The 17744-nt window shown below is 36.3% G+C and overlaps 2 protein-coding genes across 2 annotated transcripts; both read left to right on the top strand.

The window, feature by feature from the left end:
* Nucleotides 1–7088: 7088 nt before the first annotated feature.
* LOC104118698 (pyrophosphate-energized vacuolar membrane proton pump-like) lies at nucleotides 7089–12259 on the top strand. The gene is made up of 8 exons (XM_009630002.4): nucleotides 7089–7416; nucleotides 9025–9599; nucleotides 9683–10062; nucleotides 10303–10389; nucleotides 10493–10823; nucleotides 11061–11471; nucleotides 11606–11665; nucleotides 11743–12259. The coding sequence occupies exons 1-8, from the start codon at nucleotides 7170–7172 to the stop codon at nucleotides 11947–11949; spliced, it is 2298 nt and encodes a 765-aa protein (XP_009628297.1). The 5' UTR covers nucleotides 7089–7169; the 3' UTR covers nucleotides 11950–12259.
* Nucleotides 12260–13880: 1621 nt separating this feature from the next.
* On the top strand, nucleotides 13881–14971 carry LOC138903315 (serine/threonine-protein phosphatase 7 long form homolog). Its single transcript, XM_070191261.1, has 3 exons — nucleotides 13881–14534; nucleotides 14619–14710; nucleotides 14881–14971. Exons 1-3 carry the CDS (start codon nucleotides 13881–13883, stop codon nucleotides 14969–14971), a joined length of 837 nt encoding a protein of 278 aa, XP_070047362.1.
* Nucleotides 14972–17744: the final 2773 nt, after the last annotated feature.

Genomic DNA, 17744 nt, shown 5'->3' on the forward strand with positions numbered 1-17744 from the left:
TGTAGGTTATATACAAAAAAAAAATATAAATTTTATACACTTCAACGGCTACCAAAGGGACACGGGACAGTCTCTTTGCTAAAACAAAGGTAGCCAATTATTAAGAGAAGAACTAAAAATTATGAGAGTTTTTAGTGTTTGTGGTAGTTAAAGCTTAGAGAGAACGATTGAAGATTGCTTGATGCCAATTTTGAGGAGTTGGAACCTTTTAAGCCTCTTTGTCGATTTTATTTCTTACATCGTATTTTGAATTGTGAGTATTTAATTATTCTCTTAAGACAAATAAATAGAACTTATTATTTGGAAACGTGTTAGTAGAGAAATGTAGGATTGTTTAACTTACCCAACGTGATCATCGAAAGACTAAGGTCAAACTTAGCTTATTTTGAAAAGTATTTTTTCATTCATACTTTTAATGAGAATTAATTTGTGATTAGTTAATTAATTTGAAAGATATTTATGAGGAGCAATTAATGCTTAATCAAACTTTTAAAAGTACTTGCACATTGCAACTATATTTTTCAAAAGTGCTTACTTTTTCTCCTTCTAAAAGTTTGAACAAAAACTTTGAAAATAAATATTTTTGACAAAGAAAAATACTATGACCAAAAAGAAGCTTGGCCAAATCGACTATAAAAGTGTGATGGCCATATAACGGGGTAACTGACCGTTAATATATAATACATATTTTAGATGTGATATATATAATATGATTCTCAACACTTTTTTACACCTATTTTTGTCTATTGAATCAAAATTTATAATATTTTAGTTCCGGACCTTAATTTTTAAAAAAATAAAGTTCGAAGGTGGGTCCACAAGGAACAGAGCCAGCTAGCCTTGAGTTGTCTGCCTTGCCTGTTGCCGAAAAGTGATTGGACCCTCTCCCTCACCTTTAAGTTTGGCTCATTACTCTTCACGTCTCCTTCTAGTCAAAGGACCAGCAACAATAACAATCCAGTATAATGTTACTAGTAGGGTCTGAGGAGGATAATGTGTACGCAGATCTTACTTCTACCTTACGGTAGAGAGACTATTTTCGATAGACCCTCGATTTCTCCCTCCAAAAACTTCCTACCTTGCTCTTGGGATGACTCAAACTCACAACCTCTTGATTGAAAGTGGGGATACTTACCACTAGAACAACTCACTATTATCCTCCTTCGGGTCAAAGCAAAGTAACAAAATAGGGTACGTATTACATTCTTTAATTTCTTCATTTTCCATTGACATATAGTAACGTCGTTCGAGTAATCATTGAAATAAATCATTGGGCTGGAAAGGGAAACTAAAGATAATGAGATAGAGTTAAGGTAGTTAGAAATTGGTTGAGGAATATTAGCTATTCGAGTGTTAGGTCTGTTGGAATTGAAAAGAACTGAAACCAAAGAAGTTCATAAATATGGTGGGGTGCCATTCAAAAGCCGGACACAAAGCATTTTCACAAATGATTTGTAATTTATGAATTCCTAAAACGATTTAGGTTAATTTATAATAATAATTTGGTTTATACACTATGCAAAAATTACTGAATTCTAGTAAATTCATAGGTTGTGATCTAAATCATTTCATTATCAGATAAGGTCATGATATCTCTCTCTACTATTAGAAATTGTTTTAAATTACAATCCGTTATACTATTATATCATAATAACCCCTTCCGTCAAACTATTTAAACAACGGAAAAGGGCCAAAAATGCCCTTGAACTATCTGAAATAACTCAAAAATGCTCTCTATTTGTTTTTTGTACAAAAAATATCCATGTCGTCTATATTTTGGACCACAAATACGCTTAAACTGTTAGTCTTGTCATTGAAGGTGACATGACAATCCAACTGGGTTAGATTTGCTTACATAACCATCCACCTAAGCAATCCAACATGACAAAATTATTTTTCCGATTTTTTTTTACTTTTTTCGGAATAAGTGTTGATTTTGTATTTTAAAAGAATTTTCAGAAAAAATAATTTTTTCGAAAAAATAATTTTGCCATGTTGGATTGCTTAGGTGGATGGCCATGTAAGCAAATCTAACCCAGTTAGACTGCCATGTAACCTTCAATGACAAGACTAACAATTTAAGGACATTTGTGATCCAAAGTATAGACGACAGAGATATCTTTAATACAAAAAATAAACGAAGGGCATTTTTAAGCTATTTCAGATAATTCAACGGCATTTTTGGCCCTTTTCCGTTTAAACAAATACACCGGACAACTGGCCCGCATTTAAAGCTATTGGTTCACTTGATCTTAAATTAGACCCGACCCGACCTATGCCGGTACCTAACAGAGATCAAGTTCTTGAACTCAATCTCAGATAAGCATTCCAATTTGTTGCTCTTTCTCTATCTCGCATTTATTAGAAAAGAAATCTAATGCATTTATTGTTGAAATCGAATGAAGCTAATGGAATAGAGCTTAAACCTTTTTGAAATAGTACTTCAGTGTCTTGATTTGAAGAATTGGAAAGCTGCACCTCCATTGACGGGTTTCGTAGCTCATTTTCAAGTCTAGTTTCGAATGGGTCCTTTGGTTCAATGACTGATTTGAGGTTTACATTATTGAAATCTGATTTTATATTGTTTGTTGTGCTTAGATCTAAATTATATTGTTGTTTGTTGGAAGATGTTGATGGTAAAAGTCGAAACTCACCATTTAAGACATGTTGAAGCTTTGGGATTGAATCTAGATCTAAAAAAAAATCGGAAAATATTGATAAAATTCATTTATTATTACTGATTTGAGTCTATAATTGTGAGTACAACACTGAAATATTGATTTGCTAAAGAAATTAGAAAACACCATTATAAGAAATTTGAAGAAAACAAAATGGCTCACTTTGATTTCTTGAATGAAAAGAGTAATATGTATTTAGCGGGTCAAATTTAATGGATCGGTTACCGGATAATGAGGTGAGTCGGGTCTAATTTAAGACCAAATGACTAACGACCTTGGATGCGTGCCAAGTGTCCAGTCCCTCAAGTTAGGGATATATATGTATTTGAATTAGGGATTCTTTTGATCTAATAATATAAGGGGGATAATTTTAAATAATTTTTAACAGTGGAGGCATATATCAGTACCTTTGTCTGTTTCATTATTTATGAGTGTGAGAACTAGATTCTACTACCTTTCAGAAGTAAAACACCAAAATCATGAAGGATGAAATTGAAAAAAGGTGTTTTGTTAATTAGAGTCTTGAGTTCTAATTCTAGAAATAACGTTCTTTCTTCCTAGAATTACTTTACACCCATAATATTTTCAACGGAAATTGAAATTTATACCAACAGAAATTGAATGCCATACTTAACCAAAAAAGATGCAGTAATATGTTGATGGTCATTTCTCCCTTAAGTTTCGTTTGGAAAGGGTCAGTGAATAAGAAAAGAAAACAAATAAAAGAGTGCAAGACAGTTTGTGATATTATTATAATTTATAAATATTAGGGTGTATAAGAATAATGCTTAATATTGTATATTAATAATGTTGAATTTAGTCGTGCTTGCATTAATTATGCTAGCATTAGTTATGTTGACATATTTCTTATCCATTATTTGGTTTGATGTATTAAAGCATTGAACAATTTTTAAAAGAATTATTTATTTACAAAAATATCCTCATAACTAGTCCATCACTTTATTTTTTTAAAAAGAAACATATGTTGAGGAATGCTTTTATATGAACAAGGTTTTAAAAAAATTATTTGGTCATTCTACCTATATTGTAGTAGTATAGAACTAAATATTTATTTATAAAAAAGAAAATATGCTACATATTTATTTATTTACTAGGAATATAATTTTATTTCCCACTTTCTTGCATTAATATAATAGCATATTTTAATCAAGCAAATTTTAAAGGACAATTTTATTTTTAACTAAGTTAATGCATGTATTATAACCCTTTGAATTGTTAATACCATAATTTCTTATTTATTAGTTATGCATAAGATAATACCATATATGGTGTATAACTAATATTTGCATAATTAATGCATATGTTTAAAAAATGTACCAAACGAAATATTATGAATACACAAAGTTAATACATACATTATTTGATCCAATACATCATACCAAACGATCCCTAAATGGTATGATGCAAAATGAAGTTACAACCAATAATTCCAATATTAACGTGTGGATATTTAAACGGCAAAACCGAAAGGTGCATCTTTTTCTCCATTTTTCTTGTTTTCTTCATAAAAAAAGGAGTAACATAAACATTAAAATTATAAAATCATTATCCTCTCATATTATAATCATTATAAAATCATTACCCTCTCATATTAAAACATTAAAAGTCTTTATTTTTCTTTTAAATTCGTGTCTAATCAAATAAATTTACATAAATTACAACTAAGACCGTACTAAAATTTAATATTTTAATGATATCAGAATGTTTTCAAGATCATATAAACTTATACTTATTTATCAATCCGGTAAATAAGCTTATAGCTTTCTCGTTTGAACATCTTTATTTGACATAATTACAATCAATATTTTCCATAATTCTTACAAATTAGTCTATCTCTTGTCCCTTTTTTTTTTTCCTCTTTTCAGAAAGGAGGAAGGGAAGTATTTTAGGAAAAAAGAATAAAGATGGGATTATCCGATATGAGGCATGCACGCCATTCAATACAAGCAGACGTCAGAGTTCAATCGAGCCGTTCCAAAAACCAACCCTCTCCTATATAATTCACCCATAAATACCACATGCTGGATTTGCTTTGCTCCATGCCACTCTATCACACGCCATGCAACTCCACCACCAACGAATTGGTAAAAATTTACATGTACCAAATATTTATATCGGAAATAAATAAATGTATAATATGTCTTTGTGCATATATTTTTTTTCACTAATTCATTTAACCATAATAAGTTAATATTATTTAGTATAAATATTTCATCCCAACAAAATTAATAGCCTGTTTGACCGTATTTTTTTTGGGGGGCCAAAAGTATTTTTTTTCTTAAGTTAAGGTGTTTGTCGAAACTTTTAGAATGAAAAAAGTATTTTTGAATAGAAGTAATAATAATTTTTGAGAAATAAAAAAAGTACCTTTTTTTTTTTGCAAAGCATTTTTTAAAAAAAGTATTTTTGAGAAAAATAAACTTAAAAATATTTTTTAAAAGTTTGATCAAATACTAATTGTTGTTCAAAAATAATTTTAATTTAATTAACAAAGCATAAATTACTTCACCAATCAAAAGAATATTTTTCAAAATAAGGAATTTTAAAACACGGCCAAACAAGCAAATAAGACTCCGGGAGAAACAACCATACTTCCTCTCGGACCACAAAGGAATATGCCATTTTCAAATTGTCTCTTTAGGGAATATAAAAATTTGCGTTTTGCAGCAACCATACAATACGTATACGCTGGAAAAGCATACGGAATCAGAAAACATATGAATTTGGGTAGTGTCGTATTCAGTGTCTTGAAGAAACTTGTACATGGATGGATAATTTGCACAAATAGGATTATTTGGTTCCAACTTTTAAATTTTGACCCTGATAAATAAAGTCTTGGAAAAATAGCTTTTCGTAAGAAATTTAGGAAGTGTTCCTATCAATCATTAGTAATTTTTTATATGGTGATTATTAGGATTTGTTATAAAATACAATAATTGTCATAATTTTTCATATGCTGATTATTGAATTTGTCACAAAATATGGCAACCGCTATAATTTTTTATATGAGAATATTTTAGTGCTTTCCAAACTTCCATATGGACGTTTTTTGTCAAAGTTTCTTAGGGTCAAAATTTAAAACAATGATCCTGAAAAGATCTACGCATCGTTATTTTTTACAGGGAAAATGACGATCTAAAAATAAGGACATCCATTTTCAAGGTAATTAAGTGTAGTTTTCAGGGTAGAATTCTTCTAAATCTACAAAGTTCAAGTTCAGCTAACACTTAAGTTTCTAAAAATTCAGCCTACTGATAAAAAGAAAAAAAACGCTTAGACAAATCTTAAAATGACATACGTTTTGAAAAAATAACTGGTAAAAACTAACATAACATTTAGGATACGACACTTATAGTAGTCATGAGTTTTTATCTTCAAATTTAAAATTGTTTAAAAAAATATATTTAAATAAACATATCAGTAAGATGATTGAAAAAATTAATAATTTGTCTAAATATACTATATAGTCAAATTTGACTTTCCTTCCAAAAGATTTCACTGGTAAATTTATTTCAAGTTGGACAATAATTTCTTTTCGTTCTAATTTATTTACTCCACAACCACATGTTAGTTTTATTGTTTCGTCAGTAGCTCTTTTGAGAGAAGAAAAAAGTACAAATTAGTGACCAGTTTCTCTTAATTTGAAGTTTTCTTTACCCAAACAGCTAAACTGCTTTTGCTTTTCTTATTTAGCGGAGATGATGCTTTTTATATACATAAAGAAGATTTAGAATTAAAATACGATGTTGTGTTATGGGGGGAAAGTGTGTGTGTCCACTGTTTGCACATGTTAAGATTTGATGCTCCCAACATGTATGGAATCGAATTATGAGATTTAACCTACAGTCCGTGAGTTTAAATCTACTTTATACTTAAATAATCAAATATTTTAATTCCACTATTACTTTCCCTCTCTAATTTACTTTATTTCACTTCTGTGCATAACAGTTACCATAATTAGTGCAGATATACTTACTATCTTAAAATTATAATAATACCTTACAGTTAATTATATTTAAAATAACATCCTTAATCCATTTTCCTTTATTACCACACTTACCAAAAAAATTTAAAAAAGGATTCCTTATCCAAGAAAAAGTGCAAGAAAAGGTGAAAGTGAAGATAAGTCATTCCCAGATGCGTTGAAAGTACGCTCTTTTACTTTCCTTTTTCTCGTGTTTGAATTCCTTCTTCGTGGGTCCCATTGCCCCCTCCTCCAACTATCACCGCCTTTCCATCAATTATATCATCCCTCATCTCAACAATCAAATCATCCAACGGTCAAACACGAAGGTCCATTTTAACTACGATAACACTACACACATGTTAACATATCACTCAAATCCTCGGATCTTCTGTATTTCACAATATATATGACCCTCCCACTGCCACTCTCTACTCTCTATCTATTCATTCTTCACCTTCAGCTTCTGTACTTTCCGGCTAGTTTTCTTAGGGTTACGGTGAAGTATGGGGGCGGCGTTGTTACCAGATCTAGGGGCGGAGATTGTGATTCCGGTATGCGCCGTCATTGGAATCGTGTTCTCGTTAGTTCAATGGTACATTGTTTCGAACGTGAAGTTGACGCCGGAATCATCTTCTCCGAGCAACAACGGTAAGAATGGGTACGGAGATTACTTGATTGAAGAAGAGGAAGGCATTAATGACCAAAACGTCGTCGTTAAGTGCGCCGAGATACAGAATGCTATCTCTGAAGGTGAGCTAAAAAAACACTTTCATTTCAGATCTCTTTAGATTCTTTCCAGATCTGATTGATGTTTACTTGTCTATCGGTGCTCTTTCTTCTCATTTTGGTGTATAATACTCCCATCGTCCCAATTATGTGATGTTGTTTGAGCTGGTATGTAGTAAAAAAAAAAGATGGTTGAAACTTGTGGGTTAAAACAAATCATAGACATTTGTGTAGCTATAAATATCTCGGTAAGGATAAACTGAGAAGTTTAAATTTAAATTGTTTCCTTTATTTATCCTTTTTGGACAGACTAAAACGGAAAGAGTCTTATTTGCTGGTAACCGTGGAGGAAATGGTGAAGAAAGTCCAAAGTTTTACTTTTTTTTAATCTTTCTCAAGTGAATTTGAGTTTTCGCTGGTTAAAGACAACCCTTTTTATTATGCCTCCAGGATTTTACCTCTGGTAGTTAAGTGAAGAGAGCCATCTTTATTTTCTGAGCTAGAAGCAGTAGATTTCTCCTAAAGAAGAAGAAACCCTTTTTACCGCATCGTTTGTTTATATAATGATTCAAGCTCATATGCTTATCTTTAGTTGAGTTCAATATCGTTTTTTTAATGTGTCATGAATATTTGTTTCTGGAAAAGCTAAAAAGAGTAATCTTTTGACTGGTTATGTGATAGTTAGACATTATATGCAATTGTTGAGAAGGTCACATATTGGTGTAGGGTTTGTCGTGATAGATATTACCCTCTTGAGGTTGCAGTTTTGAGCTCATTGGTGACTTGAACTTCAACCTCTTGGTTTCGAGGTGAAGGGCCTTTCCACTAGGCTGTCTGTTCTTGTTTTTAGTTCACATGAGTATTATTGCACAAGGAAATACTCATATTTGGTCTGTAAATTAAGTGAAGGGCACTGTAGGTGTAGTAATATATCTCCCCGCTTCCTTTTTTATGCTAATCTAACTGTGCTATGTGGTTTCCTGCTGATGCTTGTTCAATTTTATGTCCTTATCAAAATTTGTTCAATTATTGATGTAATATTGCTACATTCTACACATGCTATTGTTGTTTAATTTAGTGCAGTGTTGGTGCTGTTGTTTTGAACTTATGCTTCTTTTTATTATTTTTTGGCTGTTACCCTATTTGCTTCGTTGTTGGCTCAATCTGTGTATCCCTTCTATAGGCGAAAATTGTGATGCAATATTGAATGGTTGCTGCCTTTTCCTTTAATGATTTGCTGGCCTGAGTGAGTGTGTCGCCAGCTGCTTTATAAAGTTAAAAGAAGGCCAAGTGACGAAGTCTTGGATTGTTAAAAGCCAGCTTAAGTCTTTCTTGCGTTGTTTAGATCACTTTTCTTCTAAGGAGATGCATGTTGGTGGAACTCTTTTTTTGGTGCTAGAGCTATATATTAAGTAGTCTAGCAATTATTCTGTTTATTTTTCTGCATTTCCTTTTTCACGGGGTACTATTTTCAACATTTGCCCATCCCGTTTTACTCAATACTTTAGTCACAGAAATTCTGTTATAAATTAATTATATTATTCCTATAGGGTGTGCGTTTCTAATCCAGTTTTTTTTTTCTTTTTGTATTTACCAATACCAAATATCTGATGTGATTGCTGACCATGGCAGGGGCGACATCCTTCCTGTTCACTGAATATCAGTATGTGGGTATCTTCATGATTGCTTTTGCAATTCTGATATTCCTTTTCCTCGGCTCTGTTGAGGGCTTCAGCACTAAGAGCCAACCATGCACCTACAACAAGGAGAAACTTTGCAAGCCAGCCCTTGCAACTGCCATCTTTAGCACTGTATCATTCTTGCTAGGTGCTGTCACTTCTGTTGTTTCTGGTTTCCTTGGGATGAAAATAGCAACTTATGCAAACGCAAGGACAACCCTGGAAGCAAGAAAAGGTGTTGGAAAGGCTTTCATAGTAGCATTCAGATCTGGTGCTGTGATGGGTTTTCTCCTTGCAGCCAATGGTCTCTTGGTACTTTACATTGCGATTAATCTCTTCAAGCTATACTATGGTGATGATTGGGAGGGCCTTTTTGAGGCAATTACTGGATATGGTCTAGGTGGCTCCTCCATGGCTCTTTTTGGCAGAGTTGGTGGTGGTATTTATACCAAGGCTGCTGATGTTGGTGCTGATCTTGTTGGTAAGGTTGAGAGGAACATTCCAGAAGATGATCCCAGAAATCCTGCTGTAAGCTACATGTTTTGCTTTAGGTGTAATATATGACCTCTTGTAATGAGTATATCAATAATCTATTCTTAATGTCTTTGCAGGTGATTGCCGACAATGTTGGCGATAATGTTGGGGACATTGCTGGAATGGGGTCTGATCTTTTTGGCTCATATGCTGAAGCATCATGTGCCGCTTTAGTTGTGGCTTCCATCTCGTCTTTTGGAATTAATCATGAATTCACTGCAATGTTGTATCCCCTGCTCATTAGTTCTATGGGTATCCTCATTTGTTTGATCACTACCCTTTTTGCTACTGACTTCTTTGAAATTAAGGCTGTCAAGGAAATTGAACCAGCACTGAAGAACCAGCTTATTATCTCAACTGCTCTTATGACTGTTGGAATTGCAATTGTTACATGGACTTGCCTTCCATCTTCCTTTACCATCTTTAATTTTGGAGCTCAGAAGGTTGTGAAGAATTGGTACGTGTCAGATTGTTCTGTTGAATTTTAGCTATTTTATTAGATGAGTGTTTCCAGATGTGACGTTTAGTAGCAAGCTGAGACATGGTAATATAAATTGTTAATTGAATATGCCTAACAATTGCCATTTTTTCATCTTTATACGTTGAACTTCATTTGTTTGGATTCAATTTCAAGCAGTATTGTCCTCCTGTGTCTGTATAAAATTGGTACTAAATTATTATTTGGTTGGTAATGCAGGGAACTATTTTTATGTGTGGCTGTTGGTCTTTGGGCTGGACTTATCATTGGGTTTGTCACTGAGTACTACACTAGCAATGCTTACAGGTGGATATCATAGTTCAATTTCATCCTGTGATGTTGTGTTATTGGTGGTTGATATAATCTCTGATCCCTTTGACATTCTTTTCCCCTGTTGTTTATGTTGCAGCCCTGTCCAAGATGTAGCTGACTCCTGCAGGACTGGAGCTGCCACCAATGTTATTTTCGGCCTCGCGCTTGGATACAAATCTGTCATCATTCCAATTTTTGCCATTGCAATAGCTATCTTTGTCAGTTTTAGTTTCGCTGCCATGTATGGTATTGCAGTTGCTGCGCTTGGGATGTTGAGCACCATTGCAACTGGATTGGCCATTGATGCATATGGACCTATCAGTGACAATGCTGGAGGCATAGCTGAGATGGCTGGTATGAGCCATCGGATCCGTGAAAGGACAGATGCCCTTGATGCCGCTGGAAACACCACTGCTGCTATTGGAAAGGTTTGTTGCTTTCCAAATTTGTTTTGCTTACATTCTTGTGAGCCTTTCTAGTGCATGGTTAAGGAGATATATGACATAAATATTTATGGTAATTGGAGTATTATCAATGTGTGCTTGTCTTCTATTATCTTTTAGTTCTAATCTTGATTGGAATCTTCTTTCTTATTTTCGCAATGGAACTTCGTTCAGACATGTTTCATCTCCTTTTTGCTAACATTGAGACTCATTTCTTTCTAGGGATTTGCTATTGGATCCGCTGCACTCGTGTCCTTGGCACTGTTTGGTGCTTTTGTGAGTCGGGCTGCAATTACTACAGTTGATGTCTTGACTCCCCAGGTTTTCATTGGTTTGATTGTTGGCGCCATGCTTCCCTACTGGTTCTCTGCCATGACCATGAAGAGTGTGGGTAGTGCAGCTTTGAAGATGGTTGAAGAAGTTCGCAGACAATTTAACACTATTCCTGGTCTCATGGAGGGCACTGCCAAGCCTGATTATGCGACTTGTGTTAAGATTTCAACTGATGCATCTATCAAGGAAATGATCCCCCCAGGTGCTCTAGTCATGCTTACACCCCTCATAGTTGGGATTTTCTTCGGAGTGGAGACTCTCTCCGGTGTTCTTGCTGGTGCTTTGGTTTCGGGTGTACAGGTATGGGTTGATTCTTTATTTTAACATTTTGGAGTTAAAAAGTCTTTTGTTCAAGTTGTAATGACTTACTAAAATATATATATTCTTTTGGTAGAATTGTGTCTAAATTCTGCCCTTCATCTCTCATTTTACAGATAGCAATATCTGCATCGAACACAGGTGGTGCATGGGACAATGCCAAGAAGTATATTGAGGTAATGAAAGAAACATCTCTGGTGTAACTTTTTGGTGTTCCATTGCACACAGTTTGTTCATTTTAATTTTCCGTCAGGCTGGTGCGTCGGAGCATGCAAGGACCCTTGGTCCAAAGGGTTCAGACCCACACAAGGCTGCTGTTATTGGTGACACCATTGGCGACCCTCTGAAGGACACTTCAGGCCCATCGCTTAACATTCTGATCAAGCTGATGGCAGTTGAATCTCTCGTGTTTGCTCCATTCTTTGCCACTCATGGTGGTCTGCTTTTCAAGATTTTTTAAGGAGCTTGTTGGGAGGCATTCACATACCTCTGGTTTTTCTTTCCTCGACACCCTTTTACCCAAATTTCCCCAAGCGCGGGGTTTCCAAGTTAGTTCGTAGGTAGTAAGAGGTTTTAGTTTTGATGAGCTGATGATGATGATGATATTTGTTAGCTCTGCAAAGAGTGTAAAAGAGAATTGTCAGCTTGCTAGTCTTTTGTTAGTGTATTAGCTTTCATTTTCTGAGGACCTAGTTTCCAATTTTGTTTGTAACGATATTCACGTTTTAAGGAGATGGAAGCATATGTTCACCTTTTGTTTTGTTACACAATGCAGATTGTCTGTCGACCGGTATGAACAACACCCCCCCCTCCCCCCCACACACACACCCACCCACCCCCCAAAAAAGGCCACAACATTTGATAGCATATTCGAGGAGTCCGGAACCTAAATGTGGTCTTTTTAGACAAATGATAGAAATGAGTGAAAAAAAATATTGTGACCAAAGTATATATAGCGCCCTTTAAAAGGATGCTATATATGAAGTTGATTAGGTTGGTAAGTATAATGCAGTTTATTAAGGCGTAAGGCGCTATAAATAACAATTTCCCTCCCCCCCCCTCCCAAAACCATTGGTCCCCCCATTAACGATCCAAAAAAATTCGAGTGGACTTCACCTGTCCCACAAAAAGTAAAGATTATTGTTCCCACATCCTAGCTAAGCCTTCTCTCGTTGTGGGTTGCTTGTTTCGGATTCAAATCTTCAACTTTCCAAAAAAGATAAATCGAGGTATTTAAATTTAGTTTTTGTCGAAAAAAAGATAAATTGAGGTATTCAAATTTAGTTTTTGTCGAAACTCGTATAAAATTGAATATTATTTGTTTAAAAAAATGTTAATAAGTTACTTTTTACTGTTGTATATGTATTTTCGTGAATGTTTTGTGATTAAATGTATTTGTTGTTTTTACCTGGTTTAGATTATTTATTTGCTTAAAGACTAGTAATATAGTGCCCTTTTAGCGTAGTAAAATGTAGTGCCTTTTAGCGTAGTATCCCTGTAGTTATTGAAATTAATCATTTAAGTATCTCTTATACCAAAAACTACGTCAAAATAGCTGATAGATCAAACACAAACTCTGTCCAATTCTAGTCAACGATCGTAAGAAAATAACATGAGAAAACAACAATATTTTTCGGATATCTTGGTGCTACTGGGCCTCAAATATCGAGCATGCAACCAATATGTGAATACTTAATAATTAAATATTGTATAATTATAAAAATTAATTATTTAATTTACAAACAAACATATAAAATTATAAAACTAACATGTGAAATAATAAAACTAACACATACAAGAATTCAGGATATCTTGGTGTTACTGGGCTTCAAATATCGAGCCTGGAACCCATATGTGAAAACTTAATAACTAAATCTTGTATAATTATAAAAATTAATTATTTAATTTACAAACAAACATATAAAATTATAAAACTAACAGGTAAAATAATAAAACAAACACATACAAGAATTTATGATATCTTGGTGCTATTGGACCTCAAATATCGAGCCCGGAACCCATATGTGAATACTTAATAATTAAATCTTGTATAATTATAAAATTAATTATTTAATTTACAAACAAACATAAAATTATAAAACTAACATGTAAAATAATAAAACTAACACATACAAGAATTCAGGATATCTTGGTGCTACCGGGCCTCAAATATCGAGCCTGGAACCCATATGTGAATAGCTAATAATTAAATCTTGTATAATTATAAAACTTAATTATTTAATTTACAAACAAACATATAAAATTATAAAACTAACATATAATTAATGTTGTTTAATTTACGGTAGACGACATGGAGGTTCCGCATATGCATCCCGGATATGGAAGGGAGAGTTACTGGCCCAGACTCTCCGCGTCAGGAGAGTGGACGACATGTGGGACTTTCTGAAGGGCAAAATTCTCCATCCCCGTGTAGTCAGATGCATGCAAGATACGAGCTTCTATATGATTTTGGAGATTGGGCAGCTGCAGCTCGATTGGTCTTTGAACACGGCGCTGATAGAGCAGTGGCGACCGGAGACGCACACATTCCACTTGCCCATTGGCGAGGCTACCATCACATTGGAGGACATGGAGGTTATATATGGACTGTCCGTTGATGGACACCCCGTTGCTCTGCCGCATGCCATGAGAGAGCTGACAGGTGGGCAGTACCTGGACATGCTGCAGCAGCTCACTGGTTTCCGGCCACAGGAGGAGACTGCACTGGCTGGGGCCAGTCGTCTGCAACTGACGACTATCCGAGACCATTTGGAGGTATTGCACCCTTCCATCACAGGCGATACACCGGAGCTGCATATTCACCGGTACACGAGATTGCTGCTGCTCCTTATGTTTGGAGGGGTCTTGTTCCCGAACACTTCGGGGAACCTAGTCAGCTTGAGATTTCTTCATCATCTTGAGCTGTTAGATGATTTACCCCAGTACAGCTGGGGTGCTGCTGTTCTCGCCTACTTATACAAGCAGATGTGCCGGGCGACCATGGGCACCCAACGTGACGTTGCTGGATTTTTGCCGCTGCTACAGGTGAAAACATATTCGAATACTCTATTCATTATAACATACCCAGTAAAAATATATCTTAAATTTTACGTCCAATTTGTATGTTAGGTTTGGGCCTGGGAGCGGTTTATGCAGTTGCAGCTACCTCTACCACCATTAGCTCCGGGTGTACCACCTCCGTTTCTCCCTCTAGCTAGGAGGTGGGTTCTCCTGCGGGGATACTACACTTAACACATACATGTCATTGTTTAGTCCCCACCGCCTAGTATTCTCTGCTCCAACCACTTTAATTTCTCTTCCAGCCTATTTTTTTCTTCTTCCGCCTCTTTTAGTTTCTCCTGCAATGCCGCAATTTCTCGTTTTATTTCAGAATCACGGCGTTGGCATTCACAGTTCATATCCCAAATATACTGCAAAGATCGTTTGTAGCATTCCTGCTTAATGGGTTCATCAAGCCATGACTCAAAATTGCATTAATTTTCGTCATTGCCTCCAAACCTGTTTACACACATCCAGTATGTCCGCCCAACATGACCATCGGACCAACAATCCTTCACCATATATCGTTTGTCACAATAGCACATTGGTACATAATTGTTTCCACACATATGTTACTGCAAAAAAAAACCCTGCTTTTATGGAAAGTTTTGCTATTTGTTTTGGTTAAGCGCAGATATGGGCGGATATGGACGAGAGTACGAGGCTCGACATAATCTCCCCTTGTGCAGGGATTTGTTGGATTTACTGGAGGGCGCACAGGTAAATGTATACCTAAGTTTACTTGGCCTGGCTTCACATGTGTTGCGTATACTCACGTTTTCTGTTGTTACTTAATAGTTCATCTGGACACCATACAGTGACGCATTGATAGCTGGCTTGCCCGATTATTGCTCGACCGACCAATTTATTTGGAGCTTTTCCGTCCCGTTGATGTGCCTTGATATTGTGGAGCATCATGTCACCGAGCGGGTACTTCGCCAGTTTAGCCGTCCGCAGCTTGTACCGCCACTGCCCACCTGGCAGACCATATATTTCCAGCGGGATGATCGTTCCAGGGTGGACCAGGCATATGTGGCATGGCTAGAGGCGCAGATCGATACTTGGGACCGACGACTTGACCTGATTCCGCCCCCTTCACCGCGCTGGACAGATACTGAGCATGATTATATGGGCTGGTACCGCGGCGTTACCCGACTTTTTATCGGGAATCCCATTCATCGCGCTGGCGGTCGGTACGTTCCATATGCCGGGAGGCACGAGGCACTGGTATGTTATTTGGTATTCTTACTTATAATTGTAACCTAGCGTTCTGTAATTTATATTTTACATGTTGTGCAGGCTATTGGCCTACATTTGTTCCACTAGTTGGGACTGCAGATGCAACAACATGCCGGCGAGGGAGCGGCTACTTTGCACGAGTATGGCCGACAGGTTACAAAGCTGGCTGCCCGGACACTGCGGCGAGCCCGAGAGGATGAACGCTTAGGACACGACCCTGCTTATGTGGCGCCAAAGCAGTACCATAGGGCTGTCCCACGAGGCAGGGCTGTCCTACGGGGTCGTGGGGGCCGACGAGGAGGTGGTCCCCAGCAAGGGGGCGTTGAGGCACCTGTGGAGGATGTTGGAGCTGATCAGTCAGATGACCTCCATGAGCCAGACTACCATCACAGCAGCATGCCGTCATACAACCTTCATCTTCAGCTCACTCCAGGGTCTTCGTAAGTGACCCCGTCATATCCATTGTTGATCACGGGCATGAGCATTACATGAGAGGATTGGGATCAGTACTTTCCAGGCTCATCGACCTTTGCTGATGATCGGCCGACCCGAGATGTGGATAGTGGGCGCCGACTGAGTTATGGCTCCTCATCGAGGGGTCTGGGGATCTTTCACAGACGCATGTATGTTTGTATTACTATTAAATTTAAATTTATTTTTATCTCATTGATTAGCCATAAATATCTTTATATTTTTCTTATTAAGACTTCATCCTCGTCCGTCACGGAGGCCACTTTGTGCGATGCTGACCTGGTTGCGACGGATGATTATATTCAGGAGCCCGACGAGACCATGGTAAGACAATTTAAATTTTTGTGACTTAACACGTACATTACTAATATATATTTTCATATACTGAGCTAACTTATTCTTCTGTAGGTTACTGCTTGACCGACAACCCCTTCTACTAAGCCTGCCAGCACTACTGACGATTATGCTGTAGCGCATCTTGCGATAAAGAGGCGACGTGATGAGGATGATCCTGATAGCGTAGCCGGGCAGGATGGGATGCGCCTCAGACCAGCGCCTGCATTGAAGCACATATGCTGTGGGACGCATTGATTTGTTTTTGTATTTTATGTAAATAATAGCAACAATTTTTATTGTTTACATTATATGCGCATTATGTTTTTATTTTTTCGGTTCTTCGTTATTTTAATACTACAACACAAACACAAACATAGCAACATAACATAATTTAAATTCAGTACAACTAATGAAAATACATGACATGGAAAGCATAAAGATAAAATACTACACTCAATACATACATGTCATTGTTTAGTCATTACCGCCTAGTATTCTCTGCTCCAACCACTTTAATTTCTCTTCCAGCCTATTTTCTTCTTCTTCCGCCTCTTTTAGTTTCTCCTATAATGCCGCAATTTCTCGTTTCATTTCAGACTCACGACGTTGGTATTCACAGTTCATATCCCAAATATACTGCAAAGATCGTTTGTAGCATTCTTGCTTAATGGGTTCATCAAGCCATACCTCAAAATTGCAATAATTTTTGTCATTGCCTCCAAACCTGTTTACACACATCCAGTATCTGCACCCAACATAACCATCGGACCAACAATTCTTCACCATACAACGTTTGTCACAATAGCACATTGGAACATAATTGCGTCCAGACATTTGTTAATGCAAAAAACAAACACTGCTTTTATGAAAAGTTTTGCTATTTGTTTTGGTTAAGCACAGATAATAACTAAAATGCGCTATTTATTTATAGGCAAGGCAACACACATAACGTAGTATTTAACAGCGCTATGCTTCACGTGTTAAAGATTCTTTCGCGTACAATACAACTTTTGCAGGCGGGTAGCTTTTCAGGTCGACAAGACAACACACATAACGTAGTATTTAACCGCGCTATACTTCGCGTGTTAAAGATTCTTTCGGGTACAATACAACTTTTGCAGGCGGGCAACTTTTCAGGTCGACAAGACA

This window comes from Nicotiana tomentosiformis, chromosome 12 (assembly GCF_000390325.3).
Source record: "Nicotiana tomentosiformis chromosome 12, ASM39032v3, whole genome shotgun sequence".
NCBI lineage: Eukaryota > Viridiplantae > Streptophyta > Magnoliopsida > Solanales > Solanaceae > Nicotiana > Nicotiana tomentosiformis.

What these genes read in the sequence shown, in the direction of transcription:
- LOC138903315 (XM_070191261.1), top strand. Translation starts at nt 13,881, where the DNA reads ATGTGGGACTTTCTGAAGGGCAAAATTCTCCATCCCCGTGTAGTCAGA. An exon ending in GATTTTTGCCGCTGCTACAG is followed by an intron (nt 14,535 to 14,618) that starts GTGAAAACATAT and finishes TTTGTATGTTAG; the next exon opens with GTTTGGGCCTGGGAGCGGTT. An exon ending in TTTCTCCCTCTAGCTAGGAG is followed by an intron (nt 14,711 to 14,880) that starts GTGGGTTCTCCT and finishes GTTTTATTTCAG; the next exon opens with AATCACGGCGTTGGCATTCA.
- LOC104118698 (XM_009630002.4), top strand. Translation starts at nt 7,170, where the DNA reads ATGGGGGCGGCGTTGTTACCAGATCTAGGGGCGGAGATTGTGATTCCG. An exon ending in ACAGAATGCTATCTCTGAAG is followed by an intron (nt 7,417 to 9,024) that starts GTGAGCTAAAAA and finishes TGACCATGGCAG; the next exon opens with GGGCGACATCCTTCCTGTTC. An exon ending in TACACTAGCAATGCTTACAG is followed by an intron (nt 10,390 to 10,492) that starts GTGGATATCATA and finishes TTTATGTTGCAG; the next exon opens with CCCTGTCCAAGATGTAGCTG.